Source organism: Musa acuminata, chromosome BXJ1-8 (genome assembly GCF_036884655.1).
Source record: "Musa acuminata AAA Group cultivar baxijiao chromosome BXJ1-8, Cavendish_Baxijiao_AAA, whole genome shotgun sequence".
Lineage (NCBI taxonomy): Eukaryota > Viridiplantae > Streptophyta > Magnoliopsida > Zingiberales > Musaceae > Musa > Musa acuminata.
In genome coordinates this window covers 6,515,381-6,530,202 of record NC_088334.1, presented here as the reverse complement: position 1 = coordinate 6,530,202, position 14,822 = coordinate 6,515,381, and the positions used below count along the sequence as shown (strand labels likewise).

Sequence of the window (14,822 nt, the reverse complement as noted above, 5' to 3'; positions counted from 1 at the left end):
TGGTGTTGAGTCTCCATTTTCAATTTAGCTATTAAACCCTTACATCAGGTAATCAACAATACGTTGTTTCCTCATCTTACAACCATACAGATGAGTATAAAAAGGTATGAAATGTGTGACTAACAATTTACACTACTATCTATTTTTCCTTTCCATGGAAGCGTAGTATTGCTTCAGGCCACATTTACAACAGACATCTAATTCACATCCCTTCTGCCTTTGCAAGCAATACCTGTTTAAGTATAGAAACAGTAGCGTGAAAAGCATTTAGACAACTACTACAACATATGATTTCTAGGAACCTTCATGGTGTTCTTCACACAGGAATAGCTGGGGGCAATTGCTCTGGCAAACCAGTCCGTCCATTTAGAACTGTAACGTTGCCATCAGCATCAACATCTACGATTGCTGAATCTCCCTCCTTTATCTCGCCTGTCAGCATCTTCTCTGCCATGCTGTCTTCCAACAGCCTCATGATGGCCCTTCGCAATGGCCTTGCTCCATAACTCGGGCTGTAACCTTCCTCCACAACCCTGTCTCGGAATCTCTCAGTGACCTGAAGTTCTATGTCCTTCGCTTTGACCCTCTCAAACACCTCCTTCAGCATAATATCTGCAATCTCTCTCACCTCTAACTTTGTCAGTTGACGGAAGACTATCATCTCATCTAGTCGGTTGAGGAACTCAGGTCTAAAATACTGCTTCAGCTCCTCAGTGACGAGGCTCTTGATTCTGTTGTAGCTGCTGTCTTTCTCATCATAGTCCAAATCAAAACCAATTCTCCGACCTCCTTTTTCGATCACACTGCTTCCCACATTAGATGTCATGATAAGAAGGGTGTTCTTGAAATCAACTGTTCGACCCTTGCTATCAGTCAGCCTTCCATCTTCCAAGATCTGAAGCATCATGTTGAAAACATCTGGGTGAGCCTTCTCTATTTCATCATAGAGGACAACCGTGTAGGGTCTACGTCGAACAGCTTCAGTAAGCTGGCCACCTTCAGTGTAGCCAACATAGCCAGGAGGTGATCCAATGAGTTTGGAAACTGTATGTCTCTCCATGAATTCACTCATGTCAAGCCGGATCATGGCTTCCTCAGAGCCAAAATAGTAGGCTGCCAGAGCTTTTGCAAGCTCTGATTTACCAACACCTGTAGGACCAGAAAATATGAAGCTGGCTATGGGTCGGTTGGGGTTCTTAAGGCCAACACGTGCTCGGCGAATAGCGCGGCTTATAGCTTTGACGGCCTCATCCTGGCCAATGACACGCTTGTGAAGAGTCTCCTCCATCTTTAGGAGACGATCAGATTCATCACTTGAGACTTTTTCAACTGGGATTCCTGTCCATGAAGAGACAATATGCTGAATGTCTGCTTCCGTAACAACTGGGCCCCCCTCTCCAGCCTCACTTTCTGCCTGGCTTCTCTCTTTGCCTTTGTCAACAAGTGCCGAGATCTGAGCCTTGAGCTCCATTTCCCGATCTCTCAGTTCTCCTGCCTGTCAAAAGAATCAAGTATAGTTTCAAAAAATCATTCATGTCGAAATAATTACTTAAGTGGGAGCAACTCCTGTCCAAAAATTGAAAAAGAAAAAAAGAAAGCTAGACACTCACTCTAATTTATCTTTCATGTAATGTAATCCATTTTGTCATAGGGACTTGAATAGAAGAAAATTATTTCTTGATAGCAAATTACTTTAGATACAGATTCAAAAGAGAAGGCACCTTTTCAAAATCTTGACCGCGGACAGCTTCATTTTTTTCCTTGGTTATCCGTCTGAGCTCTTTATCAAGCTCTCTGGCATCTTCAGGAAGCTGCAAAAAGACAGATAATCTCAATTAAGAAGCTCTAGGTGTTGTAATATGTGCTGAACCACTATAAGAAAATAGAAAACCTGTGCATGGCGAAGCCTAACACGGGAACCAGCTTCATCAACTAAGTCAATTGCTTTGTCGGGGAGAAAACGGTCACTGAAACCACAGAGAAATATGAGAGTGAAGAGGTTCTGGCTTCAATGGATGCATGAAATGTAACTGCAGATATCCAATACACTCATTTGGAAAATTGATGCAGGAAATGTACTATAAAGGTCTGATATTGGATTACACAAACCATAAAAGAAATCATCAAGCTTCAGAAATTAAGCCATTAGCCTATCATAAAGTTGACATGGACCTTTATAGTACACAATCATGAGATTCTGACAATGCAAATATCCTAAGACCTAGCAAAATGTGCATTAATCATTCACCAACATCCATTCTCCGAAAAAAAAATCCTGCATATCTTTATGCAAAATATATCAATACTCAACAAACAGAAAATATGAAAAAAGCAGAATGAGATTGTTCTAAAAAGTAAAAACCTTATGTATTGGTAAGACAAATGTGCAGCAGCAATGAGTGCCTCATCAGTGTAACGGAGTTTGTGGTGAATCTCGTATCGCTCACGAAGCCCTCTCAGAATCTCTATAGTTTCGTCAACAGTGGGTTCTGGCACTTTAACTGGCTGAAACCGTCTTTCCAGAGCTGGATCTTTCTCGATGTGCTTCCTGTACTCGTCCAGAGTTGTGGCTCCAATACACTAAACAAAGAAAAGGTGATGCACAAGCATGATCAGAATTTATAATTTCAGAAAGAAAACATGTAATTATATCAAGCAGAAGTATAAAGATCCGTACATGAAACATCATGCACCAAAGAAATCCTAAATACCTGCAGTTCACCTCTTGCAAGAGCTGGTTTTAGGATATTAGCAGCATCAATTGCACCCTCTGCTGCCCCTGCTCCAATCAAAGTGTGTACCTCATCAATGAAGAGTATTATCTCATCACTTTGTTTAATTTCTTCCATCAGTTTCTTTATTCTTTCTTCAAATTCTCCACGATACTTGGTTCCAGCAACAAGGAGTCCCATATCAAGTGTAATGACCTTTGTTCAAACATTCAAATAAGCAATAAGTGACACAACGATGACTTCCAAACAACAAGCAATGAAATAATTTACAGAAACTTTGTAACTATAATCCCAAATCACACAAGTTCAAACTAAAAATAAAAAAAATATAAAGTGTCTTGGGAACTTAATAAATATTAGAGAGAAAACCACAAAAAGGAAAAGAAAAGACATTTTGTTAACATTTGTAACATAAGCCAACCTTCTTTCCTTCAATTGTTTCTGGCACATCACCAGTAGCTATTCTTTGAGCAAGACCTTCTGCAATTGCTGTCTTCCCAACACCAGGCTCACCGATCAGGCAAGGATTGTTCTTTGTCCTCCTTCCTAAAATCTGGACCACACGTTCTATTTGCTGCTGCCTACCAACAACAGGATCTAGCTTTCCCTATGGTAAAACCAAATGATTAGCAACCTTCCTTGGCTTTTATCTTCCATATTCTTACATAACACAAGAACTACCTCCTCAGCCAACTTTGTTAGATTAGTTCCATATTCATCAAGTGTAGGCATCTTATTGCCACTGCTTCCTCCTCCAACTCCAGCACCAACAGCTTCTGTGCTTTCACCAACCATTCGAATAACCTTATAGAAGAAACTCATTTTAAGCTTCACAGTGGCTTAAATAAAGTAGATTACCAAAGCTTACCTGTGTCCGGATGTTGCTAGTGTCAGCTCCAAGGTTCTCAAGTACACGAGCTGCCACACCTTCACCCTCACGAAGCAATCCAAGAAGCAAGTGCTCAGATCCTATATAGTTATGACCTAAACATGAAGAACTTCCCTTTTAATGATTCATACGTTCCCTTAAGGAGACTTGATAAAATAATACAAACATACAGAAATAAATGTTTTTGAATATGACACATAAGCAACTATAAACATAGACAAAGATTTCACCATCCACAGAGATATTTCCTCCAGCAACACATTTATCCAAGATGCAATATGTATAAGACAAAACAAAATCTTTCTGAAACAAAAGATCCAAAATTATTAAGCTAATTACAATATTGTTTAGACCAGGGATGGTTTGTATCATGGCATGGAGACAAGTTGATACCTTTAGAGCATGGCACAGAATCACTCTGCAATAACTAGCATGCTCCTACAATGATGTGGTACAGGCCAAAATTTGGCATAGTAGTATCTTTGGCATCGGTTGGCACAAAGCTTTCCCATGTCTTTATCGAACAGTATGCTTAAATGTGTGCCTAGACATGCCAAAATGCATGGCTAGGGTAACATCCAAGATTTAAGTTTATGTGAAACCAATCTGTTTGCCTGAAACCGATAGTTCAATATTAATCAATCCAAAATGGATTGTGTATGAAATATTCAACCAATTATGGTTGATATTCACCGAAACTAACCAAGTTCTACATATATTAGTTGATTTGCAATCTTAAACGATAAAAAAGGACTAAAAACAGGATCTTCAGCCAGTTCCGATCAACATTCATCAAAACTAATCAGTTTCAATTAGATTTTAACTAATTTTAGCTGGTCTCAGTGAGTTCATTCATTTCAGCTTGTCTCAACCCAAACAAACTTAAATTGACAATTAAAGTCGCATCCACACTAAAAGCAGGTCCATCATGAGCTTTTTACTTGAGCTTTCCATTTTGTTCTTCATTACTGGTCTCTTGTTCATATGCCTCCTAAAACTATTGTTTGAAATTCAATTTGAGCATCAAATGTGTAAAGTTTACAATCTTAGAGTCATTCAATATGAACAAAATAAAAGGATAATTATAACATGAGATAATTCAAGATATCCATAAGATTCAATGTTGATGTATTGTCACGAACGATCATCGCGCATCCGCAACAACTTCGTTCAACGAACCGTTCGTCGTTTTTGCATACTTGTACATATGCTTGCCAGTATGTTTTGCCTTGGTTTCGTGTGTTTTGCTTATAAAAAATATAAGCTTGAACAGGTTGCAATGCTGCAGTGCGATTGCATGCCGCGCCAGGCAAAACTGCCCCAAAATGGCTCCGTTTTCGCGTGCCACAGCTTGCTTTCTGCGGACCACAGCTACACACGAAACGTCAGCCATCTTAGCACCCTAGAAACTCCCGGGTGGGGAAAGGGGGGGATGGGGCTTTGGGATGGTGTTGGGCTTCGAATACTCTTCACAAGTTCGCACGTTAACTTGACAGGAACTTGCCTTCGCGGCCGACACCCGGTGAGTAATTGTTTGCGGACTTGTAACTGTTCGTTCAACCTTCCAAAGGCATTGTTTTCTCCTTCATCTCTTTTCTTTCTTGCACTCAAGGTGCTCACTGAATTGCTTGTAAAGCTTCCCTCTTTACGAGACGCCAGGACTTGTCCATCACTCGTTTTCAAACTAATCAACTTGCTGTTTTATAGGTCCTTCGGGACCTGCATGACGTTGCAACAAGGCTGACCCTTTGCAGATGCATATACCGCAAGGGCGCCTCATGGCTTAAGCAATCCCAGCTAAGTCTGAGAAGTTGGCACAAAGGTGCTTCACGACTTACGCAACTCCAACTAAGTCCGTAACAATTACCGTAAGGGTGCCTTACGACTTAGGCAATTCCAGCTAAATCCGTGACAGTATGTCAAATGTTGATGCATTAAGAAATATCCATCGAAAGTTTCTTCAACATTTTATTGGCTATCTGATCGACTCCCTCACAAACAATTTTTCAAGCCATTATTCCTAGATAAAATATTTATAATGATCTAAATCAACTCTTGGATACTTAGGCTTGAAATTCAAATTAACTAAGGCATCAGGATGTACTAGGTTTATGCAACTAACCAAAGGAATGTTTTGTTTACTAGTAAAATCTGAATTCAGAATAGTTGACTAGTTCCATCTATTAAAATTATACAACTTTTGTTTAGTATGTAACGATTTTTTTCATAACTCAGAATTTACCTATAATTAAAAGTGAGCATAGCAAAATATTTAGACAAAAAAGTAAAATTATTCCATATAGGGCCTACACAATGTCAAAATTGTATAAAACAAAGTACAGTGGTTTTTCTTGGCTTCCATAATTTTGTCTTATTTTTAACATCTCAACTCCAAAAAATTCTCAGCATCTTCTTCTTCAAAATATAGTATATAATGCTTGTATTTTTTTAAAAATAATGAACATTGTGCCATGGGCAAATTTAGATATAATGTAAGAATTAAGGAATTTAGTAGTGATTATTTTAGTGAACTGCACTAAAAATAGAAAATAGCAAGGTAAAGGGAGCAAATCAGGTCCTCAGCTTCAGAAGAAAACAAACTATAGTCCATAACAAGAAAAGACAAGCATGGATAATGTTCTGTAATTGAGAGGAAGTTCCAGATCAAGGCACCTAGTTGACGAGCTTCCTCAAGAGAGAGCTCCAAAACACGCTTTGCACGAGGTGTGAATGGTATTTCTACAGCAACAAACCCACTGCCTCTTCCAATGATTTTTTCAACCTCGATACGAGCATCTTTAAGATTTATGCCCATGGATTTTAAAACTTTAGCAGCTATACCTGTCCCTTCACCAATAAGACCCAACAATATCTGTTCTGTTCCAACAAAATTGTGGCCAAGTCGTCTTGCTTCTTCTTGTGCAAGCATAATAACTTTAATAGCCTTCTCTGTGAACCGTTCAAACATAGCTACAGCAACTCCACGAGAAGCTTTTCCCTTTGGTGCAGAGACTGAAGCAGACACAGCTAATCTGAAATCTTTGCTAGGTCCAGACATTAAATGCAAATCATTTGAACCTTTCAAGCCTGTGAAGCCTAAGAATCGAAGCTGTGATGATCTTCTACTGCACATCATGTTTGCAGGCTTCCTAGCTTTCCCAGAACCTTGAAATAAAGGAACACTTCCAGACACAGCATCAGGAAGGACAGATGATTTGAATAAAGGCCTAGCCATCTTCTTTAAAAAAAGTAATGGAATCTGCAAAATGCATAAGCTGGATCATGACAGCTTTACAAGAAAATCTTGCAATTATTTGCAAGAAGTTAATTGGAGCTAGTCTTGCAATTGTAGCTATTTTTACAGCAAAAAATCATTGAAAGAGAAAGCAAATGTTTAAGTAAACAGAACACTGAAATTCTGAATTAAGTTCTCATTATTAAGAAAGCTATGCTGGAACATATGGTCAGGATTACCAATAAATATGACATGTGATGGTGCTTACTTCCAATTCATATACACAGTACACTGAATCACAAAAAGGATATCAGCGTTGAAAAATAAGTGAAAGGCTCACCAGCTATGACTGATAATCAACCAGAAATTGTCCATCCAAAGATCAAATTCATGACAGACAAAGAGGAAAGATGATGGAGGGAAAAGGGAAAAAAGAATGAAATGAGGGTACCAAGAGCACTCAATGTCACGTCATAAAGATAATACATATGTGAAATGAATCCTGAAATTTGTCATGATCTATTATGTAACTAGTTTATATCAATGGCAATCATGAATGGCAAAGTACTGCTAGTCCGACATATCTACGATTATATATTCATACTTGAGAAGAAGAGCTTATTATCTTAATAGTAACATAATAGTTTATTAAGTTTATCAAAAAAGGAAAAGACATGTGAAAATCATGCACCTGACAATCTGAGGTAGCATTTCTCCAACATATGTAGAGATTAGTTTAATCCATCTACATCTCAGATTTGCTATTTGTCTATATCAAAATGAACAGAACCTATCACCTTTTTTGTAATCAAGAAAATGCTACATATTAATGGAAAACACCCTCATTCTGAAATTGATAGCTTTACTGTTATAAACATTCATTTCAGGAGAATCTTGGGCACACTCCAACAATACAAAAGTTAAAGCTTCAAAAACTAGCATACTCACAGCATCAGACTCAAAACATCAAATTTGAGCAAAAAAGTGAACAAAAGAAACTTTATAATTAACTCTGTGTAAGATTTTTTTTTTCTCCCTTTCCCTTGTAAACATTACAAATTTTTTTCTAACAACCGAAAGAGAAAAAGCATCCGGACTTGTACCTTACCACCCTTTCAAGGAGGAAAAGAACAGTTTAAACAGGACAAATCACAATGATTATCACATTAGAAAACCAATTAATCAATACAGGTCAACATCCATGTGCTAAATCATCACAAGTAATAGAAATCACAATGATCATCACATTGGAAAACCAACTAATTGAATATGTGATAAACCATAATAAGTGTTGGCTCAGCATTTAAAGTCCCACAAGATAGTACCTACTGGGGCAATATCAAGTCACTTAAGAAAGTATGAGTATCATCGTGGTGAATTAACATAATTGGATTAAAGTCAATGATCGTGATAGAAGAAAATCACCAGAGTAAAGTTCACGAAAGGAACTAGTTCCGGATAATGCATGACAACCGAGTTATGAATATCTTAATCGACGAGAAGAGGATCATGAAAGGAACTGCTCATTATCAATTCTTATTACCGTACATGCAATCAATTTTCACAAAAGAACTCATGATCCCAATGATTGCCAAGTAAATTAAGCAGAACCTGAGAGAAAAGGTTAAATCATGACAACCCTTTTTATTAACTGCAGCTTGACGAGGTTCGTAAACCAAAATGACCTAAAAAATTATCCACCAATATCTTTGCCGAACATAAATAGGCACAATCATGATTACGAAGACCAAGTAGACCAATCAGTAAATCCAAGAAAAAATCGCTACTAACTCACTGATACAACCTGAAGGCTCCCGACGAACTGCCAAAGATATTGTTCCAGAACGCGCTCCGTTATGTATACCAAGAAAAGAAAGCAGTTCTAAGATTAACAAAGCAATTCATCCGCCAACGATTTGGCATATTTGTCTTGCTCGTCAAGAATCGAATTCCAACTCACAAGCAAAATCTCCATCAAATAACTCATTAGGAATCTACCAAGGCGACGGGAGCAAACTAAGAATTCCCAACAAAACCAGCAACCTTGGAAATTCTCAAGAAATTTAGAAATCCCTAACTCATCGACACCTCAGACGAGAAGCAAAGATCGAATCAACTATCGAAGATAAACGGGGAGGGTAGGTAGGGCCCTACCTGGGGAGATGAGCCGGAGATGAAGCTAGGTTGGGAAGAACCCTAATCTGGTCTCCTCCTGTTGCAGAGAAGAAGAAGGAGAAGCGTGGGGGTAAGGTTCGCGGTACGGTTGATATTAATGTCACTGTGGTGAAACGACACAGGCGGTGGGAAAACGTGGCCGCGAGCGGGCCGTCGACCATGGACACAACATTACTTTTCCTTACCTATCAAAGGATATCCACTAGTGAGTCCCGTGGTCCCCACAGTTTTGACGAATCATGACGCAGGTAGATCCGAGGTAGGAATTTAGTGGAAAGGAAAAATATGCTGGTGGTGGTGGGGTTGGACATCTCCCGGACGCCACGATTACGAGCTAAGACGGTGACGCAGATATTTTTGGTGTGAAACGAAGCTAAGACAACTAAAATAACCCAAGTTCTTATTATTTAAGGCTTTCTTTTTTACTTTATTTTCCTAAAATGTTTCTTATTCTTAAAAGACGAAATTATCCCATCCCACCATGGTTGTCTTCGCCTCGCGTAGCTCTGCCGTCCCTCTCTCCCTCGTCGTCGCCTATCAGACTGTTGTCACGCAAGGCCCTGTCGTCCGCCTCACTTAGGCCTCCAGGAAATCACACGCAGTTCTTCCACACCCTTATGGATCACAAATCTTGAGCATCAGCAAAACAACGAAAGAACGAGTTCCATAAGGGTTACCTCCGAAGGTTCGGATAGTGGAGAAAGCAGCGATGACGAAGATGGCGCAACAAAGAAGGGCAAACAGGGGGAACCACGAGGGCTAGACAAAGGAGCCCCCTCGGCCAAGCCCACCCTCCCGACAAGTGTAGCAGTGACGACGGAGCTCCAGATCCGAGGGGGATGGGGATGGCTGAGCGGCGAGGCGACGACGGGGGAGCGGGACGGTAGGGCCTTGCGGAGCGAAGGCAATCTTGACGAGACGGTAGCGACCACGACGGAGCGACGGGGTAATCTCGTCTTTTAGAAAATAAAAAAATGCTATATTAAAATAAAACAAAAGTACATATTTTACAAAAAATAATGAAAACTTGAGCTTTTTTTATGATTTATCGGTGAAAATATATACTAAGTTACTCTCATTCTATTTTTTATAATTTATAATTTATATCTTTTTTAATACATTTCTATTATTATTAACATATCTTCCTTCTTTAATTTACGTGAGAGGACAACTTCTTTGTTCAAGAAAAAACAGTGTGATAAGTCTGTGAAATTGCTAGTAGGTGTATATTATATGTAATTAAGCTGACCTGATATATATATATATATATATATATATATATATATATATATGTATATATATATATATATGTATATATATATATATGTATATGTATATATATATGTATATATATATATATGTATATGTATATGTATATGTATATGTATATGTATATGTATATGTATATGTATATGTATATGTATATGTATATGTATATGTATATGTATATGTATATGTATATGTATATATATATGTATATGTATGTATATGTATATATGTATATGTATGTATATATGTATATATATATATATATATATATTATAACATCTTAATTAGTACCACATCATAAATTGATAAGATTAAGATTAACTTTTTTTTATAAGTCAGACAAGTATATAATTATTAAGTTAGCTTAAAATTTTAATAAGCTAGTTACCTCTTAAATTATAGAGATCGAGATGCTAAAGATAACTAATTACAAACGTTAATCTATAATTAGTCTTGATCTAATTATAGATTATCGCTTGTAATTAGTTATATTTGGCATCTTGATCCCTATACTATATTGGGATTTCTATATTTATGAAAGTAAAATATTGAGATTCAGTTAAAAAGATAATTTCATAGAATTAAAAATTAAGAGAGCTAATATATTTGATGCTCTAAACCTTTTTTTTTTTTCAAGTGGTCTAATCATATAATCATTAATGTATTAAGAATCTCTTGAGAAAGACACATCAAACACTTTTGAATGCTCGGCTCGAAAAGAATACATCACTTTTGAATGCTCGGCTCGAAAATAATATATTAGATGCTTTTCTCGAGAAAGGGTACATCAGACACTCTTAGTTGGTTAGCTTGAGAATGACATATCGAGCGTTCTTGGATGCTTAGTCCGAGAATAATGTATTAGGCGCTCTTGGGAGGTTTTGCTCAATAGGGCGCTTTGAGGTCTCTTGGCTAAGTTCCAAGAGTCAATAAACACTAGTGTTAATTAATACTTTGGCGAGCGAGAAAGTTTCATCAACTTAGCAAGAACATTGGGAGATAGCTCATGTCACCATGGAGTAGGAAACTGATGGAAAATATAGAAATTAATGAGACATATACAAAGATGAGACGGTGGACTTAGCATATAAACCTCGCCCTTTTAATGGTGGGACTCACTTTGCACCTTCAGCTCTACTAGTGTATTATTTCCCTATCTCGCACCCTAGGTCAGGAAATGTTCTCTCACTCAAGAGAGTCAAAATCCTATTAGGATGGGAGTGGTCCCAACTCCCTCCTCCTCAAGAGGATCGATGGTGATAGTAGATACTTGGATCTTGAGATATCTTTATATCACGAAAGGTTTATACGATTAGGATTTTGTATTGACCCTAGAGCATCTAAATCGCTTGCTTCTTTGGTATTTCATTCCGATTGAGCTCCTTAGCTTGGACAACATCTCTTTAACCTAATGAGTAGGTATCTTTGCTTGTGCACCAATGCATTAGAGGTGGGGCTCAAGTTCCCCCTTCATCTGCTCATTGTGGCGTGCCTCCAATAGTAGAGTATCTTGCTCTTGCACAGGGCACCTAACTTGTAGTGTTATCTTATTGTCGGGGAGTACTACTAAGTTGGTATTTTTCCAATCCGTGACTTGTTTCACTCTTACTTTTGAGTATGTAAAAAAAGGTAATAAGTACTATCTTATCATTCAAGATGGGTATAAGGTGAGAGGAGCTTATAGTTTCCATAAACGTTGAAAGGAGTTGTTCATATTTATCCGGACTAGTAGAAATTAGGGATTCAATCTCAACTGTTAGATGTACATGATTAATAATACCCCTACTTTCGTGTCTCTCAAGGAAAAGAGTCATGTGCTTCGGTTGGTAGAGTGCTTTCCTCCTTATTGGGTATCAAAAGAATGGACGAAAACTAGTTTATCAACACGAGTCTAAGCTTGACCCCTCATAACTATCAGAAAATTATGATATATTTTATCAAAAAAATATTTAAGCTATTAGACAATTAATAGTGATAATGATGTTATAAGTGATAATTAGACTAGCCCAACTTGGATTGGGAACTTGTTTCGTGATCATTATACGAAGATCGAGGCTAAGTATAACTCTTGATATGTTCCCTCCGATGCATTGGTTAAAAGATTAAGTAAATCATCTCGATTATTCTGCCCATGATAACCTTTTATAATGATTTAACGAAGGAGAATATTTCACGATACAAGTAGAATGCTCCATGTCCTTTTATTTTTAAAATATTTTTTATATTATTAATTTTGAACGAGTGTTCAAATGTGTTGAGTTTCTAATGAGGCAAATATTTTTCCAATCTGGGGATAGCTTATATGAACTGTCTTCCATGTAAGCTATCCTAAAAAATTATTTACAAAGAGATCAAACATCATCTTATACCTTATCATTGTATCTGTTAGGATCGTAAAGGCACTGAGAGGGTGAATTAGTACTTTCGAAATAAAATTTTAATTTTAAATTTTTTTATCAAAAAATATGTATCTGAAATACATTTAACTTAGAATGTGAGTAAGAGTAATGATCAAATAAATCAGTTAGTAATAGCAAGGAAAAACATAAAGAGAAATGCAAACCAAATTTATAATGGTTCGATCATCTCGACCTACGTCCACTCCCGATTCCTCTTCCCTCAAGTCCACCGGCTTTCACTACCGTTCTTCTTTTCAATAACCAAAGATCAAATACTTATTACAACTCTTTCTCCTTTTCACAGGCTTAGGAGAGAACCTTAACACCTCTTTTATAAGAAAACTTCACACCTTCTTTAAAATGACTTCTAAACGTAAAGATGAAAAGACTCTATACTTTTCAAGAGAGTTTACACACTTCAAATCAAAGGTTTTCATGCTTTCACCAAGCAAGTATGAGTGGGGTATTTATAGACCCCAAATAGCTTCAAAAATTGAGCCAAATATTCAAATCCTCAGATTTTCGGGGTATTGTTGGTACTACCACTTGCGTCAGGCGGTACTACCGTCATATAGAGCCTAGGAACCTGGGCTCTGGCAGTACCACTGCTTGTCGCTTGACAAAGCCTAGGAACTTGGGCTTTGACGGTACCATCGCTTGCTTGGGCGATACTATTATCGGGATTTTTGGAAAAATACAAACCATGCTTTCTAGCTCTCAAGTGGTACCATCGCCTAGGTTTGATGGTACAATCGCCCAACCCAATCCTAGGTCACTGAATTGGCCTTCCAATAGGCCCAATTCGACCTTGGTTCAGGCCCAATGAGCTCTTAATCAAGTTGGCATGGTTACGCCCTAAAACTAACTCAATTAGACACTAAACAACTTTGACGAAGACTTAACAACTTTAATTACAATCATGAAGCCTTCAACACGTTGTCTGACATGTCATTTGTTCATCCGATACTTCGTCCAAACTTCCAACGCATCGTCCTTTCCTTCGACGTATTGCTCGATCCATCGGTATATTGACCTCTCACAACATTCGATCTTCTTGGCGTAGTACCCGATCTTTTCAGCCCAATGCTCAATCTCTAATATGATGCTTTCTGGCCCAACGTCTGATTCTCATATTTCAATAATTTGTCTTTCGATAGTTCGAGTTCATGATCGAAGTTTCTCTTACGTCACTTATCTCAAATGCTTATTAGACTCATCAATTGATTTCATCATCAAAATTCAAGATTCAACAATATCAAATTTAAATTATATATATATATATATATATATATATATGACTAATTATAAATTATATATTGTAATTAGCTATCTTTAACATCTTGGTTCCTATCATTTAAAAAGTTCAATTGAGATTCTTAAATTTACGAGAGTAAAACATTTGACTTTGTTGTTGCAACAAAATTTTTCTCTTTTAATTTTTAACCCCGTAAAATTATTTTTTTAAACATGTTTAAGTATCACTATATAAGAATCTTATTTTTCACTTTCATAACTACATGAATCTTAATATAATTTTTAAAAATAAATAATCAAGATATTAAAAATAATTAATTATATAAAATAATATATGATTAATCCTTACATATTAACTCATGATCGTTATATTTTCAAAAGATACATTAAGATTCTTATATCAAGATGAAACATTTGACTTCCTTAGTCCAACAAAATCTCTTTCTATTTTTAGTTTGTAACCCTGTCAAATTATCTTTTTAATTCAAAATATTAATATTTTATTTTTTAAGTATAAAAATCAGAATATAAATTTAAAAATATATAAAAATTAAGTTGTTAAAGATAATTAATTATATAATTAATCCGTGATCTATCGAGTTCCTTATGTTCTATTATGAGCTTATGAAGCGCCGTACGTTCTTAAAATAAGATATTACTGTTCATGCGCGTTCCATAATAGATGTGCGCGACAGCTCACGGCGGGCAATAAGTGGCTATTATCACCGCCATTTGTAAGGACCAATAAAGATTCGTATCTTATTTCTTTCCATGTCTCGACTTTTGCTTCTTATTTGTTCCGCCGTCGCCCGTAACGAATGCCGTGCCGAGAGTGACCAGACTTCTGTCCCCCGCCTCATCGCGGCAAC

General features: G+C 37.1%; 1 protein-coding gene across 1 annotated transcript; it reads right to left on the bottom strand.

Annotated features, from left to right (window-relative positions):
• LOC135587285 (ATP-dependent Clp protease ATP-binding subunit ClpA homolog CD4B, chloroplastic-like) lies at window positions 1–6,880 on the bottom strand. The gene is made up of 9 exons (XM_065078519.1): window positions 6,295–6,880; window positions 3,601–3,716; window positions 3,414–3,536; window positions 3,154–3,339; window positions 2,712–2,927; window positions 2,363–2,580; window positions 1,892–1,967; window positions 1,722–1,811; window positions 1–1,495 (listed from the first exon to the last, which is right to left on the bottom strand). The coding sequence occupies exons 1-9, from the start codon at window positions 6,854–6,856 to the stop codon at window positions 317–319; spliced, it is 2,766 nt and encodes a 921-aa protein (XP_064934591.1). The 5' UTR covers window positions 6,857–6,880; the 3' UTR covers window positions 1–316.
• Window positions 6,881–14,822: the final 7,942 nt, after the last annotated feature.